This window comes from Abramis brama (assembly GCF_963993115.1).
Source record: "Abramis brama genome assembly, chromosome: 8".
NCBI lineage: Eukaryota > Metazoa > Chordata > Actinopteri > Cypriniformes > Leuciscidae > Abramis > Abramis brama.
The window spans coordinates 12,347,780-12,371,163 of record NC_139970.1 but is presented as its reverse complement, the minus strand read 5'-3'; the positions used below and the strand labels follow the sequence as shown (position 1 = coordinate 12,371,163).

The 23,384-nt window shown below is 37.9% G+C and overlaps 1 protein-coding gene across 1 annotated transcript in view; it reads left to right on the top strand.

The window, feature by feature from the left end:
* myo3b (myosin IIIB) overlaps positions 1–23,384 on the top strand; it is a gene marked incomplete at its 5' end in the record, with an annotated part of 113,631 nt that overhangs the window by 69,728 nt on the left and 20,519 nt on the right. The window contains 2 exons of the mRNA XM_084122895.1: positions 4,472–4,523; positions 5,727–5,814. Coding sequence (XP_083979021.1) covers positions 4,472–4,523; positions 5,727–5,814 — 140 coding nt within the window. The remainder of the gene's footprint in view (positions 1–4,471; positions 4,524–5,726; positions 5,815–23,384) is intronic.

Here is a 23,384-nt window from a genome sequence, read left to right as displayed (position 1 = left end):
AAAAATAACTGGGATAATTGGTCTTAGAATGTTTCAGGTCGTTTTGAGATTTCTTACTTTTGATTGCAGGCTTTTTTATTTTATTTTGGCAAATTTCAGCAAATTATTAAGATCTCTTTTGAAACCCTAGAGGAGACATATGTGAAATTTACTTCTGGGACTTTTCTCAGAGGAATTATCTCAGAAAGTAGACGAAATGGGACATTTTGTTTTAACTTAATCCTCATGTAACTTCAAGCCTGAATTATATCTGCGGAAAACAATAGATATGTTGAAGAACGTTGGGGTACAAACAACATTGGACCTAATAAAATCCAGTTAAAAGCAGTAAAAGTTGTAATCTTTTGTTTTTATGTCCAGATATTTTTATTCGTTTTGATGATATTTTTGGATGTGCTTCAGGGTGTTTTGCCACTCAAACACAGTGTCTACACTGGACGCGACAAAGTTACTGTTGCAAATCCATTTGTGCTTCCAATGAGAAGTATCGCAAGTGCTTGGAATACGTCATAAGTAGAACGAGGCATCAGTTTACTGTTGGGGATTTGTCATGTCGTGCCGCATCCAATGTAGACAACATCACTGGTTATAATGGGTTATATTGTCTTTTGTCGCTTCGGGTGTGGTGGATGCAGGCGGACGGGCATTACTGTAATGAAGGAAAGTTCATTTAGATTTAGAATAACTAATGGGGTGATAACTTCTTGTTATAAGTGCAATAATTCCAAATCTCTCTCTTTCTTGCCGCCCCGCCCTTGGCTACCTAGTTCACCTATAGATACGCGTCGTCAGAACACCGGCCCTGCCTGGCGCAGTGCGGTTTGTGTCAAGCCATTCGTTAGTCTGGTTGTTTGATGAGAAAGAGATGAAATATAGTTGCAATAAACACTTTAGGAATCCGTATCTTTTGCACAGAACTGAGGAACAACTGATGACGTCACGGTTTAATCTTTGGTTGACCAATCAACTGAAAGAGGTGTTTCATTCCCGTCCACATGGACAGATTGAATATTCAAGCTGTTTATTCATTTTCAACCCCTAAATGAAAAGTCAAGCCAAATTTTTTGGAAAAAAAAGAAGTTTTTTTTCTTTTTTACTAAGAAAAAAAAAAACCTTTTACTAAGGGGTGGGGGGGGTTGGGAATACCTCAACAGCTGAACTGTGTTACAAGGTTTTGGTGATGCAACATCAACATTGTAACCAACCTAACGGCCCATGTAAGACGTGTAGTCCTTTGGACCACACAGGGACAGACAGGACAGTACTTTCCATGGGAATAGGTCACTTCAGCCAGTCTTTTTGACCTTTTCTCTCACAGCTGTGCAGACCAGAATTATCACTGGAGAAGCGCTCTTTCTCCTGGATAGACCACATCCTGCCCTAAGGGAGGTTAATACATGGAGAATACATCACATGGACTTACCAAATGGGAAGTAGCCTACCACACATGGAAAGAGGTCCCTGCGGAAGGTCCTACCTGAAAAAGGAGGAACTACTACAAACGCAGCGATTGGCTGCACAGACAGAGCTCGGCCTATAGGGAAGAAACGGGTTTACCGTTAGGGAAACTGTATTGTGGAAAGTATACAGGCTTACCTGAAAGGGGCATATATCACAAGTACTGGGCCTGACCATTAGTTTACCGAATTCAAATGTCAAGGTGCTGAGGGAAAACTCACGTCCAGGGTTCGAAGGTTCCATGTCAACTCACATGGACAAAAAAGCGCACATTATCACCTCGGGGAGGGGAAGGTGCTGTGTGCATGCGGTACACCTGACCTGTTGTCCGTAACCCACCTGTTCGTACCCAATAGCAAATAGGACAAAACTGTCTCAACCTGGAGATTATAAAATCTCTGAAAGGTATTGGGTGTTGCCCAGCCTGCTGCTCTACAGATGTCTGTTAGAGAGGTGCCGTTTGCTAGAGCCCAGGAGGATGCAATATTTCTTGTGAAGTGTGCACACAATCCTAAGGGATACGGCATGCTTTGGGCCTGGTATGCCAAGACAATTGTATCCACAATCCACTGGGCCATCCTCTGTTTTGAGACAACCTTCCCCTTCTGCTGTTCCCCAAAACAGACAAAGAGTTGCTCCGAGCTTCTGAAGCTCTGTGTATGGTTCAAGTAAACATGTAGGGCACATACTGGACACAGCTACAACAATGCTGAGTCTGCCTCATCCTGCATTTATTCACCTGGTACCTCTGAGGAACCTGATTATCAGGTCGTGCTTCCCTAAAGATTAACCATCCACTGCATCATGGGCTGGCATCATGTGGCTGCCATCACCTCTATGGCAGCCACATACCCTTGCAAGGTGGAATGAGACACAGCCGGTCCTCCAACCTCTCCTGCAGGAAGAAAAGCACTGACCCGACTGCACATCTCTGTGGGTCTTTCCCTTGGGAAGCACACCAGTTAGCGAGAAGACTCTTTAGGCCTGCCTCGTAAAGGGGGGTTTTAGCCTGAGTAATGGTCTCTATCACTCTAGTCTTCTGCGTCTCATCCAGGGGCCAGACATGGAGGTTTCAGAGGTATGGGCGCGGATGCCAGATTGTGCCCCGTCCCTGAGAAAGTACTGAGAAAGAGAGAAGGTACTTGCTCAGGGTGAGAGCCAGGGAAGGGCTGTTGCAATGAGCATGAGCTCCGAAAACCAAGTCTGGGTGGACTAGTATGGCGAAACAATCAAGACACCTCGTCGAAGTGACTGACAGATAGGGAACTTTAAGTTTTTCATTTTGGTTCATTCAGAATAACAGAGTTTACATTGACTTTTGCAGAATGTCTTGGCGAATCTGAGCACACTGAGGCACTGTTGATATCTCTTCTGAAACATGAGACATTTAAAGTCCCCCTTTAGTCAATAATTGTATCCCTTAAAACTCGTCTTTGATCACAAAAATTACAAATTGAAAGTTTTTTCTTTCTTGAATGTAACTCTACACCCTTGCCTCATTTAGTATATGCGGTTCTATGAATATGCAAATGAGCCCCGCCTCCACTCACTCACAGCAGATCAGAGATCCACTCGTTGACGATCACACGTTGATCTGATTGGTTACAAGTTAGTTTGTGACGTCAGAAACACCAGCGATTTCAAAACCTCTTTTTAAAACTTTCTTTGTTTCACTGCAGTTTTAAGAAGAAAATACTCAGCAATGGTGTTGACTTATGAATTTGTACATGGTTTGTCTTGATGCATATTAAAAACACCACATAGACATATAAACAACATTAAAAACTGGATTTTCACCACAGGGGGACTTTAAGGGTTTTTTCCTCATGAGAAACACAGAAACTGCTATACACAGCATTGTTATGAACAGTGTTGGGGAAAGTTACTTTGATTGTGTTACTCCCTTAAAAAGTAACTAAGTTACTTAGTTACTTTTTTTTTTATGTAATGTGTTTTTATATATACTTTTGCGTAATTTTTTCTCACCCCGGCTGGGCTTGTTTTTTTGTGCTTTTTTTATAACAAAAAAAGTTATATTTTGGGCAAATGTAACGGCCCTTTCACACCAAAATTTACATAATAAGGCTGAAGGAAATGCAAATTCACACGTGTACAGTAGAGGACAAAGAATAAACTTCACGAATAAAAACAAAAAATCTAAAGACATTTTTGCTGAATCATCGAAGATCAGCAGCAAGTACATTGGTCAATAAAGTGAGATTAAATGCATACAAATATTTGTTTTATTTAACATATTTATTTATTGCAGGTTTGCATAGTATTCTGATTTGTTTTTCACTGTTTTTATTCATTTTGAGGAATACTGATTATTTTTTTGTGCAAGTGAGATGAGTAAATACATGCTCACATAGTCTAGAACTACAATAACCATCATGTTCACATACAACGCCTCTGCACTTACTCCCAAATGTCTCTCAACATGGGGACAGGAGAGCTGTCAGTCAATAAATGGGAAAACAAAGTTACTTGCGTTACTTATTTGAAAAAAGTAATCTGATTACGTAACTCGAGTTACTTGTAATGAGTTGCCCCCAACACTGCTTATGAACAACAACATTTATGATTAAAATATACAACTTGCAAAATAAACAATCATTTAGTGGAATAACAACCAGGACCAGAATAAAAATGCAATGACATATACAGCGTAATGTGAGGAAGCAGTTGGACCTGGTGGAGAACATGAGCTGTTCCTCATAATGTTCTGGGCCTTTCTTCTGGTTCGCTGCTCATAGAATGAGACTAGACTTCATTGGACTTCCTCTCAGTGCCACACAATGATTGCAGAACAGAGGTTTACAATGGTTTGAAGGAGATGTAATCCAGCAGACAATGTAGAAACACAGAACACTCACAATAAAAGTGCTGTAGAAATGAATGCCGTAATCTGATAAGAATCATCTTGTATTTAACCCGAAAAAATTCTCAGAATTATAGAAATGAATGAGGAATACAGTAATTCTGATTGTTTTGTGATTATTTTTGTCCTCAGACAATCCACACCTGAAAGAAGATCTTCCACCAATCTCATCTCAGATGAAAAGGTCAGATATGATCATTCCAGAATTTAAAGGAATAGCGTTTACTCACTCTCATGTACAATTTTGTTTCTTCCGTGGAACATAAAAAGAGACGTTTTGCAGAACTGCCATGTTGTTCTTTTCCGGGCTACTCAAAAAAGCACCATAAAGGTTTCCCCTGCTTCTATGGTGCTTCTTGTCCTTTTGCCCTTGGTCACTGGTTTACTCTTTTATTTTTTATTTATTTGTGTGGAATAGTGCAGCATGAACATCCTCAAAAAATACAGGTTTGAAATCACATTTTTGAGTGAACTATTCCTTTAATTGCACGTCTGATACGGCTCATGTTAATCTGAACTCTACTGTCACCTCACTGCACTGAATATTACACAGAGCAACCCTCAGATCAAACAGCGCGGTCCTTGAGACAAAAGAGACAGTTCCCTCATAGAGAATTCATTCTCCACTGAGAGAGAGAGGAACCCAGGGAGGTAGAGAGAGAAGGAGTGAATCAAAAGGCTGGAAAAGCGTGGTAGAGAGTAAACGCTGACTTCTCCCTGAGGTGATTTGTCTTTTCGCTGCTCTCTCTACAGATGTTGGAGCCCCTTTTTTCCAGTAAAGACCTGAGGTTCTTTGCTAGGACTTTGATATCCTACTCGAATTCAATATGTGAAATAGTAGAGCCACTCTGTGACTTGGAGCACATCGCCGAGCTTTGAAGTCTGATCCAATTTTTGCTGCTCGCCATTTGATGTTGAAAGGATGAGATGAAGAAAACGTACAGTTTTTGCCAGTAACTCTGCTGAGCATATGTAAGATTAAAACAGCCCGCTCCTTTGGAGGGTGTACTTAGAAATGTTAAGCAGATTAATTCTTTCCTATAGCTCTTTTATTCAAAGATAAAATTAAATGTGTGTGGAAGTCTGCGAGGACGGCCTCCGTTATTTCCTGCATTACAATGAGCGTGACGAGAGAGAGAGAGAGAGAGAGAGAGAGAGAGAGAGAGCACTCGGGTACCAGTGCATTAGCACTTACTGTTGCAAAAACATTGTGTGTTAATGGATGCTCAAAACCAGCCTGCTCTTATTAAATCACTTCAATTCATTCACACAAAAGACTGCTGCTGTTTTATTCATTATGATGCGCTTGTTTGTATTTGTGCGCTTTGTTTCTTGATGTGTTTTCTGTTGACGTGGGTGTGTGTTTGTGTGTGCGTTTTCTTTTCAGGTTGTGTCTGTCAGCTCCAGTGACGCGTCTGTGCTGAAGACAGACAAACTGAGTGACAGCAGAGAGAGAGACGGGCTGCAGGGGCGAGGTGAGTCCACACACACACACACATTCACATGTGTGTGTCTGCAACATTCTCATAGTCCCAAATGCATGCACACAAGCGCACATTTACACTGACCAAAAAAACACAGATATACAAATTATTCCACATTTATTCACCCTCATGTTGTTCTAAACCGACTTTATTCCTTACAAAAAGAAAGAAAGAAATTTTGAAAAACCTCCAAGCTGCCTTTTTTTTTTCTTTTCATAAAATGAAAGCATGACCAATCGTCACACGCGAGATAATTACTGAAATCAAAGTTTGAGTACTGATGAGAATCCCTTGTGAAAAAAGTACACTCTAGCATTCTTTTAACAAGAGTATTCAAGTAATATACTTATATATTTTCTGACTTGGTTGCTTGATGTTATTTGCAATTAAATGAAAATGTTTTATAGTTTAAATTTGTATTAAACACAATTACAGTAGCTGAACTTTAGAGTGCTTTTTGGAAACACTAGAGTAGGACTTAAGTCAATATACTTTTAAGAAGTACACTACAAGTGCACATTTAATACAATTGAACATACTTCTTTTTCGGTGCGGATGAAAGAGATCTGAGAGCTACAGCACAGAATATTTTTAGTGAATAACGGCTTAAATTTCAGTTCATCACACAAATCTATTATATAGATCACGAGTCAAATACTTTATGGTGGTTTTTGAAGCTTGAATGAGCAGCACAAATGTTCTGCTGAGAGGTGTGTGTCTTTGTAAAGGTTTTTTTTTTTTTTTTTTGGTAACAAAACACACCAATCGCATCAAAGACTCACACACACCAGTGACTCTATTAAACACTCCCAGTTACAGTGACACAGAGACCAAAACACACATATTTGCTGAACATATGTTTGCTTTGTGTTTCGCCTTGGGCTGTGAATTTCATTAATGAGAGCTGCCTGGGAGGTGTGTGTGTGTGTGTGTGTGTGTGTGTGTGTGTGTGTGTGTGTGTGTGTGTGTGTGTGTGTGTGTGTGTGTGTGTGTGTGTGTGTGTGTGTCCCCTGGTAAACCTTACGTTATGAGGACAAAATGTCCCCACTAAAATGGCAATATCTGAAATCCTTGACCCCATGAGGAAAACAGCTTTATAAATCAGACTAAGTGATGTTTTTTGAAAATGTAAAAATGCAGAAAGCTTTGTGTGATGGGTAGGGTTAGTGTAAGGAGAGAGAATATACAGTTTGTACAGTATAAAAATTAGGTCTATGGGAAAGTCCCCATAAAACATGGAAACCCGACGTGTGTGCGTTTGCGTGTGTGTGTGCGTGCGTGCGTGTGCGTGCGTGTGTTCGTGCATGCGTGTGTGTGTGTGTGTGTTTGTGTATACACAGAGAGAGGGAAGGTGTGTCAATCAGGGGCGGCGCTGCTGGGATCAGTTGCCAGGGTCCATCATTAGAGTGATTACTGAGGAAGGTGTGTGCGGGGGTGGGATTGAGATTAGCTGTGTGTCCGCGGATTACCGGATTAAGACAGATAATGTAACACACACTCCGCACTGCAGTGGCTCCGGATTACTGTCAGATCACCACAGCATGCCTGGGTTAGACAGCCGCGCTAACTCTGTGAGACTGAGAACAGGTGACCCCACTCATCCTGTCTATCTGAACACACACACACACACACACTGGAGATGACATTCTCATCATATTCTCACACAGACTCACAAACACACTTCTGATTGTATTTTAATGATTATTATTAATACGGTTTTGCATAAATGATTGGTTTTCTGGAGGTATGTTGTATCTGGCAGCAAAACGAAGAGGGTTTCAAACAAGGGAATACAATATTAAACTTGAACTACTTGAAAAGTCTTGAAAAGTAATGGAATGAAAATCAACGATAAAGAGCGGTATTCCGGGATTTATTTGACTCCAAAACGGAAGACAGGAAAAATGCCATGTAGGGACTTCTGGCAAGTTCTGTTGAATGATAGATAAAGCAATAAGTTTGATTGAATTATTGAAATAAACCAGTTTACAAACCAATGCTAAAATGAATCCAAAAGTTACATGAGAGTGTGAAGAGTGTTGGATTATTGTTTCAGACAAAAATTTAGATTCAAAAGGAGCATGATTTGATGAATTAAGCAATAATATTCACCGTATTTTGCAATGCGCAAGTAAGAAACTTTCTGTGAATTTTTGAGACTTCTGATTAATTAGATGCTATAGATAAATAACTAGAAAATAAACAAAGTGGCAAAAATGATAAAACTATTTGCACTACAAGCCAGTTTGTTTATAATTATGACAATACATTAATATGACATGATGTCTTAAACGCATATTGTCTTAAAGCATATTAAAAACACCTGCACATAGGCACATAAACAACATTACAAGCTGGATTTTCACCACAGGGGGACTCATTTTGTGTTGATATTGAGGATATAAAGAATAGCTAGGGACTCCCTGCGCCTTAAAATTAGATATTGAGAATATGAAACCTGTGAAGTTTTGTTCAATTTATAACAGCCGTTTAGTGACGAGACGATAGTGAACTGCGTCTGAAGCACATGTGCAACTATCCCCATCCTGATTGGTGCAACATCACCCCGTTGATACCCCGAGATACAGGTTCAAAATATTGACGATTCCTCTTATCGTGACTCAAATCAGGTCTGTCAAGATAAATCTAAAGGACGCATACTTTCATATTTCCATCCAATCTTTCCGCCAGTCGGGATTGGAATAGTTCCAGATGTGCTTCAGACGCAGCGTCTCGTTCCCTTCTCAGGGATCCAACTATTTATATTTAGTGTAAATGTATCTTTTCAAGTGTGATAATGTCACCCTAACTGAAATTGTTCATTCATTCAAAAACCCACAATGACATCATAATGACATCTAAATAATATTATTGGATAGAGGCACACAATAGGGGTTCACCCTAATTCACAAGTATCCACACACTTGGAGATTTCCAGCCTCGCCACTGCTAGTGCTACAGTAGTTTTCACTGGCATTAATTTAGTTGTGTGACCAACGCTGTCCAGCTCTAGTTGTGCTGTTCACACACTCAGTCTGTCACTCACTGTATTCACATTCATGTGGTGCTGGAGGATAAAGATCTCTCAGCATGACTCTTTATCGCTGTTTAAAGCAGTTTTAAGTCAAATTACCTCACCTTGAGTATGCAAAAAACAGAACTGCTGACTGGACTGCCCTGAGATACAGCACACACACACGCACACACACACACAGACTAGTTTTAGATCACAGTTTGATGCCTTCATCAGAGGAGCTGTTGGCTAAGCTAAAGACTTGATTCTGTCTGTGAGGAGAACACGTGTAAGTGTGTGTGGATGCTGTGTGGATGTGTGTGTTGTGGAAGAGTAAGCAGGGCAGACTTTGATCGGAGGAGATCAGAGTGTGTGTGTGTGTGTGTGTGTGTGTGTGTGTGTTTGTGTCAGGGGAGACGGCAGTGCCAGATGTCTGGAGTTCTGCTCACTTCCTGCCTCTCATCCTGCTGCTGTCACCCTAGAGACACACACACACACACACACACACACACATTATCCCTGTCTAACCCCTCCTTATCAAACGTTCGGGAGGTCATGGCCAGTGTGTTACTCTGAGACCCAAACACTCTTCTGCTGTCTTTATTGGGCGTTAAGTGCTGCTGAGTCTCTGATCTGATCCCGGCTGTGTCAGAATGTGGTGTGTGCTTCTGACTGGACAGAAAATCATCACCTTTTCACATGCTCTATGATTTTAACTCTACACTAATGCTCTAGATTCAGTACACACACTAGAGCCTGCTGGATTATTCACATCTTAAATGGTTACTTAAGCCAAAAAAATTATTTCTGTCATTTATTCACCCTCATGTTATTCCAGACCCGTAAGAATTTCGTTTTATATGGAAGATTTGGAAACACTTTACAATAAAGTTCCATTAGTTAACATTAGTTAATGTATTAACTAACGTTAACTAATAATGTGCAATACATTTGTTATAGTGTTTATCTTTGTTAAAATTTGTTTATATAATTGTTTAAATTAACTTCATTGTTAGTTCATGTTAATGTCAATGAAACAATATTAACTTTTGATTTTAAGTTCAAATTAACAATAACTATGATATATAAATACTTTGGAAGTATTTTTCACTGTTAGTTAATGATAACTAATGCAGTCAACAAATATAATCTTATTTTAAAGTGTTGCAGAATATATTTTAATGAAACCTGAGAGATTTCTTTGACACTTAAAAAAGTTCATGATGAAATCATAAAAATGATCCGTACACAATCATCATAAATGCGAGAACAAGCCACATTGATCAAACATGACTGTGTGATTCCCAAGAACAAGCCTCAATGGTTTTTGCTTGTCAAACAGTTTTCAGTATTTCATGTGCTCTGTGTATGCGTGTTGATCAATGTTTAACGTGAATAAAAGCATAGATTAAATCTGTTCTCTATGTCTCTTCAAAAGACTTCATTAAACCGCTCGATTCATATGGTTTTACTTTTTCAGTGTCTTTTTGAACTTTTGAAGTCTCATTGTTTTGGTGGAATAGACTTCCAATGGAGGGACAGAAGTCTCTCAGGTTTCATTAAAATATTTTGATTCGTGTTTCAAAGGTGAACATATGTCAAATGGATTTGAAACAACATGAAGGTTAGTGAATGATGACAGAATTTCCATTTTTAGCAAATCTAACCCTTTAATGTTTATGGACAGCATTGTTTCCACTGCCACAAAAAATAATTTTGATTCATCCCTTAGTTTATAAAAAAAAGGACTGCAGATTTTTTAGTACCTTAAACACTAAAATGCATTACATTAGCCAAATATCACAAATCAAAACCATTTTTTTTTTTCAAGAGATAGACTGACAAATTTAATTTTATTATAAAAAATATACCTTATACCTATTATGTAATACCTATACCTATAATTATATACCTATAATGTTTTATTGTTTTGTCTATGTGATGTATTGGTCCAGAAATCAGTAGTAGATTATTCGTTAATTTCAGAGTCAAAACAGAAATAGCAACAGTTAGAAATGTGCAAACATATAGGTTATTACAGCAAGTAGCATCCAGTTACCATTTCGAAAATTGGATTTTGAAGTTGAAGTTTTGTGTAAATATTCCTGAATTTCTGGCAGAATAAATAGTAAGTCCAGAGGGTGTTAAAAATGGCAGCTTCTGGCTCATTCATGACATTTGCGGTTCATTTCGTTTAGAAGTGATCGTGCCTATGCCTTTCTCCCTGCTGCAAGCCTCCACAGTGAGAGAAAGAGTGTAGGGCTCGGAAATAACAGACATTCGGAAAGAACTTTGGAAACAGGGCGAGTGCACTACATTATGGGATGGAGTATTCTGTACTATGTACTCAGTTGTATACTGCATCACGTTGCATCTCGTCCTTCCCTGGTAATAGCGATAATATCTGGGTTTACTTTTTTTTTGCAGATAACAAGGTTGCTAAACGATTGCGCACCAGTGTCATACTAGTGTGTGCAATGATTAAGTGCCATAGTTTTGCATTTTAAACTTTTTGTTGCTGCAAAAAAAAGTGTGATTGTACTGAATGCACTTTTGTAGTGTACTTCAACTCCCTTTTTAAAGAAGAACTGTCCATGCAGATTACATAAGCAAAACCAGTCACAAGTCGCACGGGTATATTTGTGGCAATAGCCAACAATACAGGTGTATGGGACAAAATTATGTATGGGACAAAATTATCGATTTTTCTTTTATGCCAAAGATCATTAGGATATTAAGTAAAGATCATGTTCCATGAAGATATTTTGTAAATTTCCTACCATAAATATATAAAATATTTATTTTTGTGAGTGAATGCAGCACAATCGCGAATCATAAATGGACAACTTTAAAGGAGATTTTCCCAATGTTTTGATTTTTTTGCTCCCTCAGATTCCAGATTTACAAATACAAAATAATCCAATACAAAAATCTCGGCCAAATATGGTCCTATCCTAACAAACCATACATCAATTGAAAGCTTATTTATTCAGCTTACATATGATTTATAAATCTCAAATGCAAAAAAATTTACCCATGTGACTGGTTTTGTGGTCCAGGGTCACATAATATTGATAAAATAAAAAGCCATTTAAGTGTACTTAAAGAAGGTACACTTTCATGATTGTTTTTGTAATAATTTCAAATTAAAAGTATTAGATTAAGGTACAGGTTAAACTTTATTTTGATGGTCCACTTTAGACATTCTACTAACTATAAGTAACTTTGCAACTGCATGTCAGCTAGCAGTCATTGGAGTATTACTATACAGTCTGATTAATATCTGCTAACACTTTATAGTGATGGTCCCCAACAGACATTCTACTGACTATAAGTAACTTTTCAACTGCATGCCAACTTATTATACTAACCCGAACCATAACCTAACAGTCTACTGACAGTCTACTACAGTGTACTAATATTCTAATGACTGCTAGTTGATATGTACTGTAGTTGCAAAGTTATTTATATTTAGTAGAATATCTAAAGTGGACCATCAAAATAAAGTGTAACCAAAGTACATTTTAAATCATTGTTTTAATAATCTTTTGTTATACTTAAAAAGGACACTTATTTTGGTGTGTTGACTAACGTACAAAAGCCAACCTGCTCATTGGAAAATGTGCATCTATCTGCATTTTTTGAATTATGAATAAAAGAGCAGATTATCAATTAATAAAGACTTATTTTTGTGCAGTTCCTTTCACAATACAATACTCATAACACTTCTACTATAGTGCCTGATTTGTAAACTAATACATTTTGATGTTTGAATCACCAGCTTTATATGTATGGCTTCTCTTACATAGTAAAGTTGCTCGGTAGCTCACCTGGTACAGCACTGCACTTGCGATGTGAAACACGAGTCACGATGAAAGAGCTCAAAGACTTGTAGAAGCAAGACAAAATGGCATGGTTGCTTCAGCAAATGCATTTTTATTTCATGTTTGCTTTTGTTAACACTATCGGTCAGATTTAGGGTAGGGTTTAGAGTACGTGGTACGCTATTTTCAAACATAATACATTAACCTTTTAGTGCCACTCACCGGACATTTCATTTCCGAACCGCCCCGATACATACAACAACTAACGTAATCAAACATTGCTAGATTCAGATTCACACTCATATGTTTCGGATAAAACTGAACTTGACATACAAGTTTCAATAGAAATGTTATTAAAGTATATATTCGTTTACCATAAATGCTTGTCAGTACATTCAGAAGTAAATTTTAAACATATTTCAAAGACAGTTGAAGTCATTTTGAAATGACATCAAATTATGTACTTAAGTCTTACTTAAAGCTGCCGTCTGCAACATTTTTGATCATATTCAGTGAAATCGACACTATAATCCGACAGAACAACATAAATAAAGTGGTTTTAGAAAAAAACCCGAGCTTCTGACTCCACCTGGAGCGTGTTATTTGTTTTGCAAAAATCCACCGCTCCCGGATCATCGGGTCCAATCAGCGCTGGGGGGTGTGAGATCTGACTGTCAATCACAGGTCGTGCACACGCTACAGATCCCACTCCCCCCTCGCGCTGAGTCGCGCACGTTAATATCGCATGCACACGCCTGAAGTTCGCAGGTGTGTTGGATTGTACGACGTGTGATGGCGGAGAGAAAATCTACTAACAAGCTTCCAATTCCTCGGTTATTGCTATCTATGGGTAGATTAGCCAGGGCAGCCTACCTCCGAGTCCATGGTGTTGATCGATGCTGAAGAGACGGACGCGTTCACAGAAAATCAGGTGCACACGCACTGACGAGCACATACTCGATGGGAGGGTGCTCGCTGGTAGTGGGGGAGGGGCATGAGAGTTGTAAACATTCAAAATTTTGGCTAAGTCGACTCAGTCTGCCAGACTTGCCGACTGCAGCTTTAATTGGGTCGAAAAAGCACTTTTGGTTTAGCTAACTGCATTAAATATAAACGTAAACTATACAAAATTTGCATTTAATTGCAAATCACATGCAATTAAAGGTGCTCTAAGCGATGTTGGGTGAAGTCACTTCTTGTTGACGTTCAAAGTATTGTCAAACAAAACGGAGGCTAGCTCGACCCTCCCTCCTCCTCATCCCGTCCCCTCCCCCTCCCTTCCGTGCTTCCTGAAACAGTCATGAACCATTTAGAAAAACCAAACTGGATTTACCCACCTGTCCAGCAAAAACAGAGCCACCTGCATTTTGGATTGGAAGCCCTTCTGCCGGCGGAGTTCTCCTCACCTTTTGAACGCTTTTCCGATGTAAATTCGGGACTTCACGCGTTCCTTCTCCTTTTCCCTCTTCTTTGTTATTTTATCATCGGAACGTCGTATCTTTGGTCGTGTGTCGGCCATATCAAAATACTCAAGAATATACATTTTTAACGTTAGTCGTTGTTGTTGTCGTTGTCTATGACATCTCTCCTCTAGTTAACTTCCCTCTTCATGCTTCTTTTCTCCTCCACTCCCCACACCCCCCTTCATGTGCACGCGCACTAACCCCCCAGCCCCCACCCTCAAATCATTCTTGTCGGTTATTGGCTGGAACACTGTTTGTTATGTTTCGTGGTCCAGGCTGGGCCAGTTTGTTTTTCTTGATGTTTGTGGAGCCTGGGCTGTCTACAGAGATTTTTTTACAGTGTGTTCAGGGCACAGGCAGCTAGCGGATAGTGAGGAGATGTTTGCTGTATGTGACAAAAAATGTTTTGGCCTAAAAAAACGCGTGACATCGCTTAGAGCACATTTAAGTGTCTGAAATCATTACATTCAGATCACACTTAATTATATTATTTTAAATTATATATTATTTCCGTAATAAGTACTTTTTAAAGGTATGCTAAAGTATACTTCTCATACTTGTTTTATGTTTGTTTCTTTTAAAGAACTAGTTGAAATTGTTTTCTGTCCTAATCGACAGCAAGTGAAGAATAGACAATTAGTTTGGAAATAACCGGGAAATTCCTTCAAAGTAGAGATCGAAAGTTAAGGTCTCTCTCTCTTTTAGCCCCTCAGCATAATTCTTTACCTTTCTTGTTTTCTCACTACTGACATGTATGTTTACCAAAAGCATAATCTTTATAAAGCGGGTTAACATAAGGAGCTCAGCTTTCATATACCATGAAGTCTGATCCTTTTTAGAAGAGGGAGCAACAGAAGAGAACTATCTTGCACTTATGAAGTATGGACATATAAAGACAATGATGTGTTATTCCACATACATAAGTGTCCTTGAAAGGCATGAAGAAAATTCTAGAAAGAAACACTTTATGCTGCCTTCTCCAATTTATTTGCGTGTGGATGGCAGGCCTGCACATTGGCCTGAAGGGTTCTGGGGAGTGGGAGTGTTAGAATAGTTTGATCTGGGCTTTACTCAGTGTGTTGGCTGTGAAACACACCTCTGAACATGTCATTTGAATGCATCATCGAGTACAAGATCAAAAGTTTTACAGGATTAGCACAAATGAGTAACAAAACAAATTACTGTGTGCACACTAACAGATAGTGTCAACCCTAGTTAGTGTGCCTTCACTCACTTTGGTGGATTAAGTTCAGGAAGTTCAGGATTTCCTTTAGGTAGTTTGTCTCCAAATAAATTTAATCTTGGTTTGGGCTGAAGCCAAAATCTTCTCTTTGATTTGTTCCGAAACTGTTGCATAAGTAACTCTGATCTAGACGAAACCATGCCATCATATCGAAATAATGAGATTTTATGGTAGCACTTGCAAACATTATTAATGGATCATAGGCCATTAAATATATATTATTTGCATATATGTATATTGTTACGTGGTGTATTAGAAACTCTCACAAGGAACCAGGAGAAATGCAGGAGAAAACCACAAACACATTAACGAGAATGGACAGAGACTAAGAGAGAAATGAGGGTTTAAGTATACAGAGCAGACAAAGGAACTTAATTAGTAAATTAACAGGGTACAGGTGAATGACATAACTAATTAAACAGACTGGGGAAAACTAGGTCACAGGAAAAACACAATGAAAACACCATGAAAGCATAGAAGACAGAACATACATGTAACATATATGGTACTGGGTAATATAATGTAACTAATGGTTTAAAGGGATAGTTCATCCATAAATGAAAATTTGCTGTTAATTCACTTACCCTCATGCAAGTCAATGACTACTGTCACTTTGAGAGTAAAGCAAAATTAATACCCATCGTAAGTTAGGTACAGGTTCAGTACCTACTTATTACCCAGTTATTGTAATTACTATAGTAAGTACACAGTATGTACGCACAGAAGATGGCTGCAAAATGATTGCTATCTTTGTTTTGTTTGTTTTCATTAATTAACAAAGCATCATATAATTAAAGTTTACTGTGGAATAGCAACTTTAAATATACATCTCAGACTTTGCCATAATTTTATGAATGAGATAACAAAATATCAGGTATAGTTTTAAAAAGATATCATACTGGTAGTGGATTGTGTTGATGGTAAATGTGTTCATTACACCTGTGGTTCCTCTGCTACAGCTGTGTGAACTAGAGATTTGACTTCATACATCCAATAAAAACCATCAAAACACGCTGATTAAAAGACACTGAGCAAAAAAAAATATGAAGTGAAGAAAAGTGAAGTTAATGAAGAGAAAAGCAGTTGTTCTCACTTGCTTTAATGTTTTATATCTTATGCAATGACATTTTTAACTGACTTGAGTATCCAAATACTTTTGTGGGCCAGTGTACATTACAATGAGAGTACCAAGCAATATTTGTTAAAAGGGTCCTATAATGCACTTTTCACAAGATGTAAAATATGTATCTGATGTCCCCAGAGTGTGTATGTGAAGTTTTAGCTCAAAATACCCCACAGATATTTTTTATAGCATTTTAAAAATGTCACTTTTTGAGGGTGAGCAAAAACACGCCGTTTTTGTGTGTGTCCCTTTAAATGCAAATGAGCTGCTGCTCCCGGCACAGAGGGCGGAGCTTCAGTAGCTTGTGTGTGTGTGTGTGTGTGTGTGTGTGTGTGTGTGTGTGTGTGTGTGTGTGTGTGTGTGTGTGTGTGTGTGTGTGTGTGTGTGTGTGTTTGTGTGTGTGTGTGTGTGTTAGCAGCTCCGATTACCTCACACACGCACTGAAAATTTCAGAAACTGTTCTGACTTTTATGTTTAAACCGGAGTCGGACAAAGATGGAGAGACTCAGACTCAAGTGACAACATGTAGAATGCAACAGGACGTTTCTGAATGGTTTGTTGATGAATTTATGTAGCTGATGTGGAGTTAACTATCTTCTAGTCATTGATTTGCATATTCTGTCATGATAATATAAATCGTGTTCCCGGGGGTGGGATTTATGTAAATTATAGGGTTAGTGTGAAGAAGCTCGTTGTAGTCCCTACCAGCCATTTGTTGTAGTCCTTAAAAAGTGGTTTCTGTAAAAGAAAATATCACTCTTTGCTTTGAACTTTGATCGGTGTAATTTTGCAGAGGTTGTTTATACTCAAACAGCAACATTGCACACTAACTAAATTTAGAAAAGTGAAATCATAATCAACCACCCCTTTAAATCTTTAAACATCTTCTGACATCGTTCCTGTAGATCATATCACTTGACAGACACAGGCTGCCTGTGCAGGGCTGAAGTCATTGGCTGTGTGTAATTGGCTGCTCTGTTGACTGTTTCGGCCGCAGGGAACACGTCATGTCATGCAAGACCAACACAGATCTGGAATTTATATTTTGGGTCCATTATTGTCACCACTATAGTCATCATCTCTGTCACATCAACTATCTGGAAACCAGCCAGCCAGTCTCTCTCTCTCTCTCTCTCTCTCTCTCTCTCTCTCTCTCTCTCTGGCTCGTTCATGCAACATCACTCCCCCTCCTTCCTACTAACTTGGCAAAACTACAAATGTTCATAATCAGCTAGTTGGTGGATTGTCTGAATGTTTTTTCAGTCTTAAGATAGCCCTGTATAATTAGTCATGTCCACCGCTCTTGATTAGGAATATATAAATATTCAGTGCAGCCCGTCAATAGGGTAACAAGCAGATATTCAACAAATAAACGATAAAAGATAAATTAACTTTTATTGCCAAACACGGTTAAAGTCTTTATAAGAAATGCTCCAATACTTAGCGGTGTAAAACACTTTGGTTGTAATTTGAGCATTTGAACTCAGTGAGCCACATAAAGTTTACTACTGTTTGGTCTGAAATATTGTGGCTAGTTTGTGGGATCCAACAGTTTGTTGAGGGTTTTTTTTCTATAGCAGCTATTTATTAAAGTGGCCATCTGTTCTGACAGACACGCAGGAGTTAGTAGCACACCGTAATGAATAAGCAACAGACTTTAGAAAAAGCTTTAATCTCACAAATAAACCTGTGGATTCTGCATATTAATGGGAACATTGCTCACAGCAGGGGATTCGACCAAAGTGATTGTCTTGAAATTCATTGTTGAAGTGAATTTGCACATAAACTTGAATCAATAAACATGTATTAAATGTATAAAGAGAAACATCTCAGAGAAGGTTTTACTGTGCTGACTGTTAAAGCATAGTACTCTTCTAGCATTAGGGGTGTAACGGTTCTCAGTAAAAATCAAACCGTATCGTTCTCCAGTCAGTCTTACTTTGTTCAATGCGAGTGCCGTATATGAGCAGTCATTTATGCCGTCATCACCTGGGTGTTGATAGCACACGAGCGCAGCTGGGACCTGAACAGCACACATTGCTATCTGTGTTTAAACTCATTTAAGCCTCTCCAATTTAAACATTCAGTCGCAAGAAGACGCGAAAGAGAACTCAATATTTGCACGCTGTCTGAGACATGGCTTTCTGCAAATATTGAGATCTCTTTTAAGTCTTGCACTTGAATGGACAAATTCACACAAAAATGTTCACCATGCCAATTTTGGGGAGTATCAAAGCAAACATAGTATGTCTTAAATGAACGTAAACAGACGAGAAAGAACACGTGTATCAGTGTATTGGATCAGTGCATTATTCTTAAAGTGACAGCAGACTAATATTCCTCATGTCTGTGTTTTTAATGTTAATCAAACAACAAAAGACAAGAAAATCACTCACTGCTCTTGACTGAATAGCTTTTGAAACTTTAATAATGATGAATCTTTATTTCATTTATACAGTGAATATTATACGCAGTGTTATTTACTACATATTTACACACTATTATTACTACAGTTTGATATACCTAAATAACCTGAAGAGCACTGTTTATTTTATTGTATTTATGTGTGCTGTTGCTTGTAGTGTGATTATTTGTTGACAGTAGTTCTTTTGGTAGCACATACAAAACCGTACCTAAACTGTGACAAAAACCAAACCACAAGTAATTTGAACCGTTACACCCCCGACTAGCACATTGCAACAACTTCTGAATCATTTGAGAACTGAATGTCTTTTTAAATGCTTCCTTTGTTACCTAGTTGGTTCATTGTAAGAAAGAAAATGCATAGAAAAACATAATAGGAAGTAGTAATCTGCCAGGACATTATCCGTTAAGGTTACAGACATTTTCTTCAACCCTAAAACACAGCAAAAGGCAATGTGTAATTCAAAATACAGGTAAAACACCTGTGAAAAATCAATATAGAAAATTGCATCATATTAACACAGCACATTGGGCCCTATTTTTGCAGATTTTTCTTAGAGTGTTGTTGGACAACTGGTCAACAGCTGATTTCATAAGAGCTTTTCTAGTATAAACGAATAGCACTAGCAATATAGCATGACAAAACTTTAAATCGCTGTTTTGTTGCATTTTTTTGCGCAAGCATTAGGAAGTCTGATTCATTAATCCATTAATATTTCAAGTTTCTATTTCAGTAGTATAAATTAAGATGTTGTTAAATCATAATCTGATAATTCTATCATTTAAACCTTATTTCTCTTAGTAGTTAGCTACTTTGATTAGATGCTTTCCACCTCTCGCTAAACACCTCTTGCTCTTCATTTGTCCACCTGTTTTCAGTAGGTGAGATTAGGCAGAGCACTGTATCGTGGGAAAGTTTAGTTAACCTGCTGCCAACTTTTGAAATCCTCTTAATGTCAGTGAGAAACAGAGTAACTTTAACAGAGTTTAACAGGATGTACTTTCACACGGGACAGTAACAGACTGAGACTTTAAAATGATACTTATACTGTCCCGTCTATTAGCATATTAGCATCCATGGTATTATGGTTTAAGTCTTGGTGATGAGTTGCGTGGATTTCCCTTCATCCTCCTGAGGTGTGACTGTTTGAGTTAAAGACTCTTCTTATCAAAGTCAGATTTCCTGTGACCACAGACACTATAGGGATAGATATGTGTTACATGTGTGTGCATATATATATATATATATAGAGAGAGAGAGAGAGAGAGAGAGAGAGAGCTATTTATCCCAAAAAAACTATAATGGTCTCTACAAAATATTAAGCAGCAAAAACTGTTTTTCAACACTGATAATAATCAGTAATGTTTTTTGAGCATCAAATCATCATATTAGAATGATTTCTGAAGGATCATGTGACACTGAAGACTGGAGTAATGATGCTGAAAATTCAGCTTTGATCACAGGAATAAATTACATTTTATAATATATAAAATAGAAAACAGTTACTTTAAATTGTAATACTATTTCACAATATTGCTGTTTCTTAGTCTAAATAAATGCAGGCTTGGAGAGCATAAGAGTTTTTTTTTTTTTTTTATCTTACCTCAAACTTTTGAATGCTAGTGTAGGTTTGTAAAGAACAAATCTTAGAATGCATATTTTTTGTGCTAAATTTAATTTGGTTTTTTTAATGTTTTTTTTTTTATTTTAATAAAAATATAATTGCGTGTATGATTTTCACTACTGTGTGTGTGTGTGTGTGTGTGTGTGTGTGTTCTTTGTGAATTTAAGCACTTGGAATTAGATTTTAACAAGCCTGTTTCGATTCCAATCATCAGACGTTACTGAGAGCCTGATGTCAGAATAGTTCCAGATTGGCCTGGAAATCCTCCCGAGTGTCTCACTTTAGTTTTGTTCAGTAGCTTTGTTTGGGAGGGTTCAAGAATGCAGTCTGCATGCACACTTATAGAGGACAGACCTGTGTTAGTGTGTGTATGGGGTTTTTGTGTGTGTATATAGGTATGTGGTTTAGTGTTGTCTCTGTGTGCTTTTATCTGTGTGTTTGTGCGTGTGTGCGTGTATGTGTGTGTGTGTTGTTTCTCAGCATCTCTGTTCAGCAGTGTGTGTGTGTGTGTATGGTCTGGTCTGCACATGCTTCATTTAGACATCAAAGAGCACTGCTGATGATTTTGCCTTACAATCCAGCCCTTCTCCTCCATCTGTACAAACAAACCCCGACGGCTCGGCCCGGCCCGAGACGTGTCAGGTGATCACGCACGTGAGCGACGGGAATCAATACGCCTCCCGCGTTTATACGACTAAAAACCCTTTTAGCATCTCTTTTATGTAGTTTCTGAAGCTCGTTCTGATTTTCAAGGGATTTAGAGGTGCTTTTTAACAGGCGGCCTGAGTCTTGTCAAATTAAAACCTCTCTCCGAGAAGAATTCTCAGCCTTTTTATCTATCAAATACAAACATTTACGAAATGCAAGGCAAATGGTACAAAATAAAACTCAACCCCTTAGTGGTTTATTTTATTGCTTTTTTTTTCTCTTTTCCACCCAACAGTCTATAAGACAAATCAATAAGTCCTGAATAAAGGATTATATTTGTGCAAATCTTGAGAGATTGATGTCCCTCCCAGCACAAACATGCACAATAAGAAACATGCAATGGCTTGTGAATTGTTTCTTGCCATCCAGTGACATTAAATATATAATACTCGGCCCAGCCCGACAAGGTCTTTTCTTAATATTTAAAATAATTTGAAGGTCAAGATAGATAGATAGATAGATAGATTTGTATAACTATGGTGTATTGACTACAGTTTTATATAATTAGTATACATAGAAATCTGCAAAATGCATATAGATGTTTATTTAACTTTAATATACACCAATAAAACATATTTTCCAAGTTGCCAGACATAAAATAAATGGCTGTCCATTTAAAATTAAGAGACCATTTTATTTGTCTTTTTCAAGATATTATATTATAAAAATTCTATAAAGACACTGTTTTACTGTTGTGGTATGAATAATAATAATATTAAAAAAAAACACTTAAACTGCAAGCATAAGGTTAGGCTACACTTATTATAGAAATGTATGATAAAAACGAAAAGGGCTTTAAAATAAATGCTTCAGATAAATAAGGTTTTGAGCTGCAAATAATATCTTCACATTCATTTGAAATTGTCCTTTGATTTCCTACATGACATGATATTCCTCTCAATTTAAATGTTGAATATGAGTCCACACACATAGGCCTACACCATAAACATTATGATCACATTTCCTACGAAAGTAAACATTTTTGTACAGTTTTTTTGTTTTTACTTCTCTTTTAATCTAACATTAAGAGGGAGTGATTTCTTTAGATTCCACTTTTGACACCTGTGTGTTACTGTTGCCTGTTTCATCAAACTTTAACTTTAAGTCAAGATTCAAAATGGACTTTTCTAGATACATTTCAATTGTGCTGGGACTCTGACGATTGCTGCTTGCGGCTGTATTCTGCTTTGGTGTTGCCACCCCTCACAGCCCCCATGCCACTCCCTTGCCACCCTATAAATTATTTTCTAGATCCACCCCTGTTGGAAGACTCTTTTATCCAAAGTGACTTGCATTGCATTCAGTTCATCAGAGAATCAGACCCTTGACCTTGGCATTGCTACCGCCATACTCTATTGTTGCTGTACAGGAAGGTTTTTGGGGGGTCATGAGTGAAAAAAGTTTAAAACTCATGTTTTGGTGGAATGATTGATTGACAGTACCTGGTCCTTCACAGTTGTCCAAAAAGCATCTGAATCATGTGTGATGGTGGAGTATGGATTTTCATTCAAGGCTTGTGTGCCTGACTAGTCCCAATAATGTTATGTTTATTGAGAAGAGGAGAGGTCCAAGCACCAAGACCTGAGGTACACCAGTGACTAGTTGACTACAGTGAGTATTGTTGAAGACTGTGCTGCAGCTCTTGCTTTTAGTATTTAAGTATTGTTCGAAAGATTCTGTTTCGAATGTTCTGAATCACACAGTACATAATTAAATTCAAGGAAGTAAACTATTTTTGAATTATTCTCATCCAATATATTTTCTAATCTTTTCTTGACAAACGTATGACAAAATAATTGCTCACAAGTCTTACGTTTTTGTTTGCTTTGTCATGTGCCATGGGGTTTAACTTTTTTTTGTCCTGGGTATAATAGATGGATGATCAAATAGCTAATAGATTGCACCATAGGTTTTTGTTGGTACAGACATATCGATATATCACAATTATTTGTCTCCCGATATTGCATGGATAGCCTGAAACTGGCCTTTCTCAGTGCAGTTAGAGCCACTTCTAGATGCAAACTGTGCAAGACATGGCTCTTCCTTACATGCTAAGTCTCTATCTCAAAATTAGCTAAATGTTACCAATATATTTACATTAGCACAGACATCTGTTTCTATGCTTGAATAAAGTGACT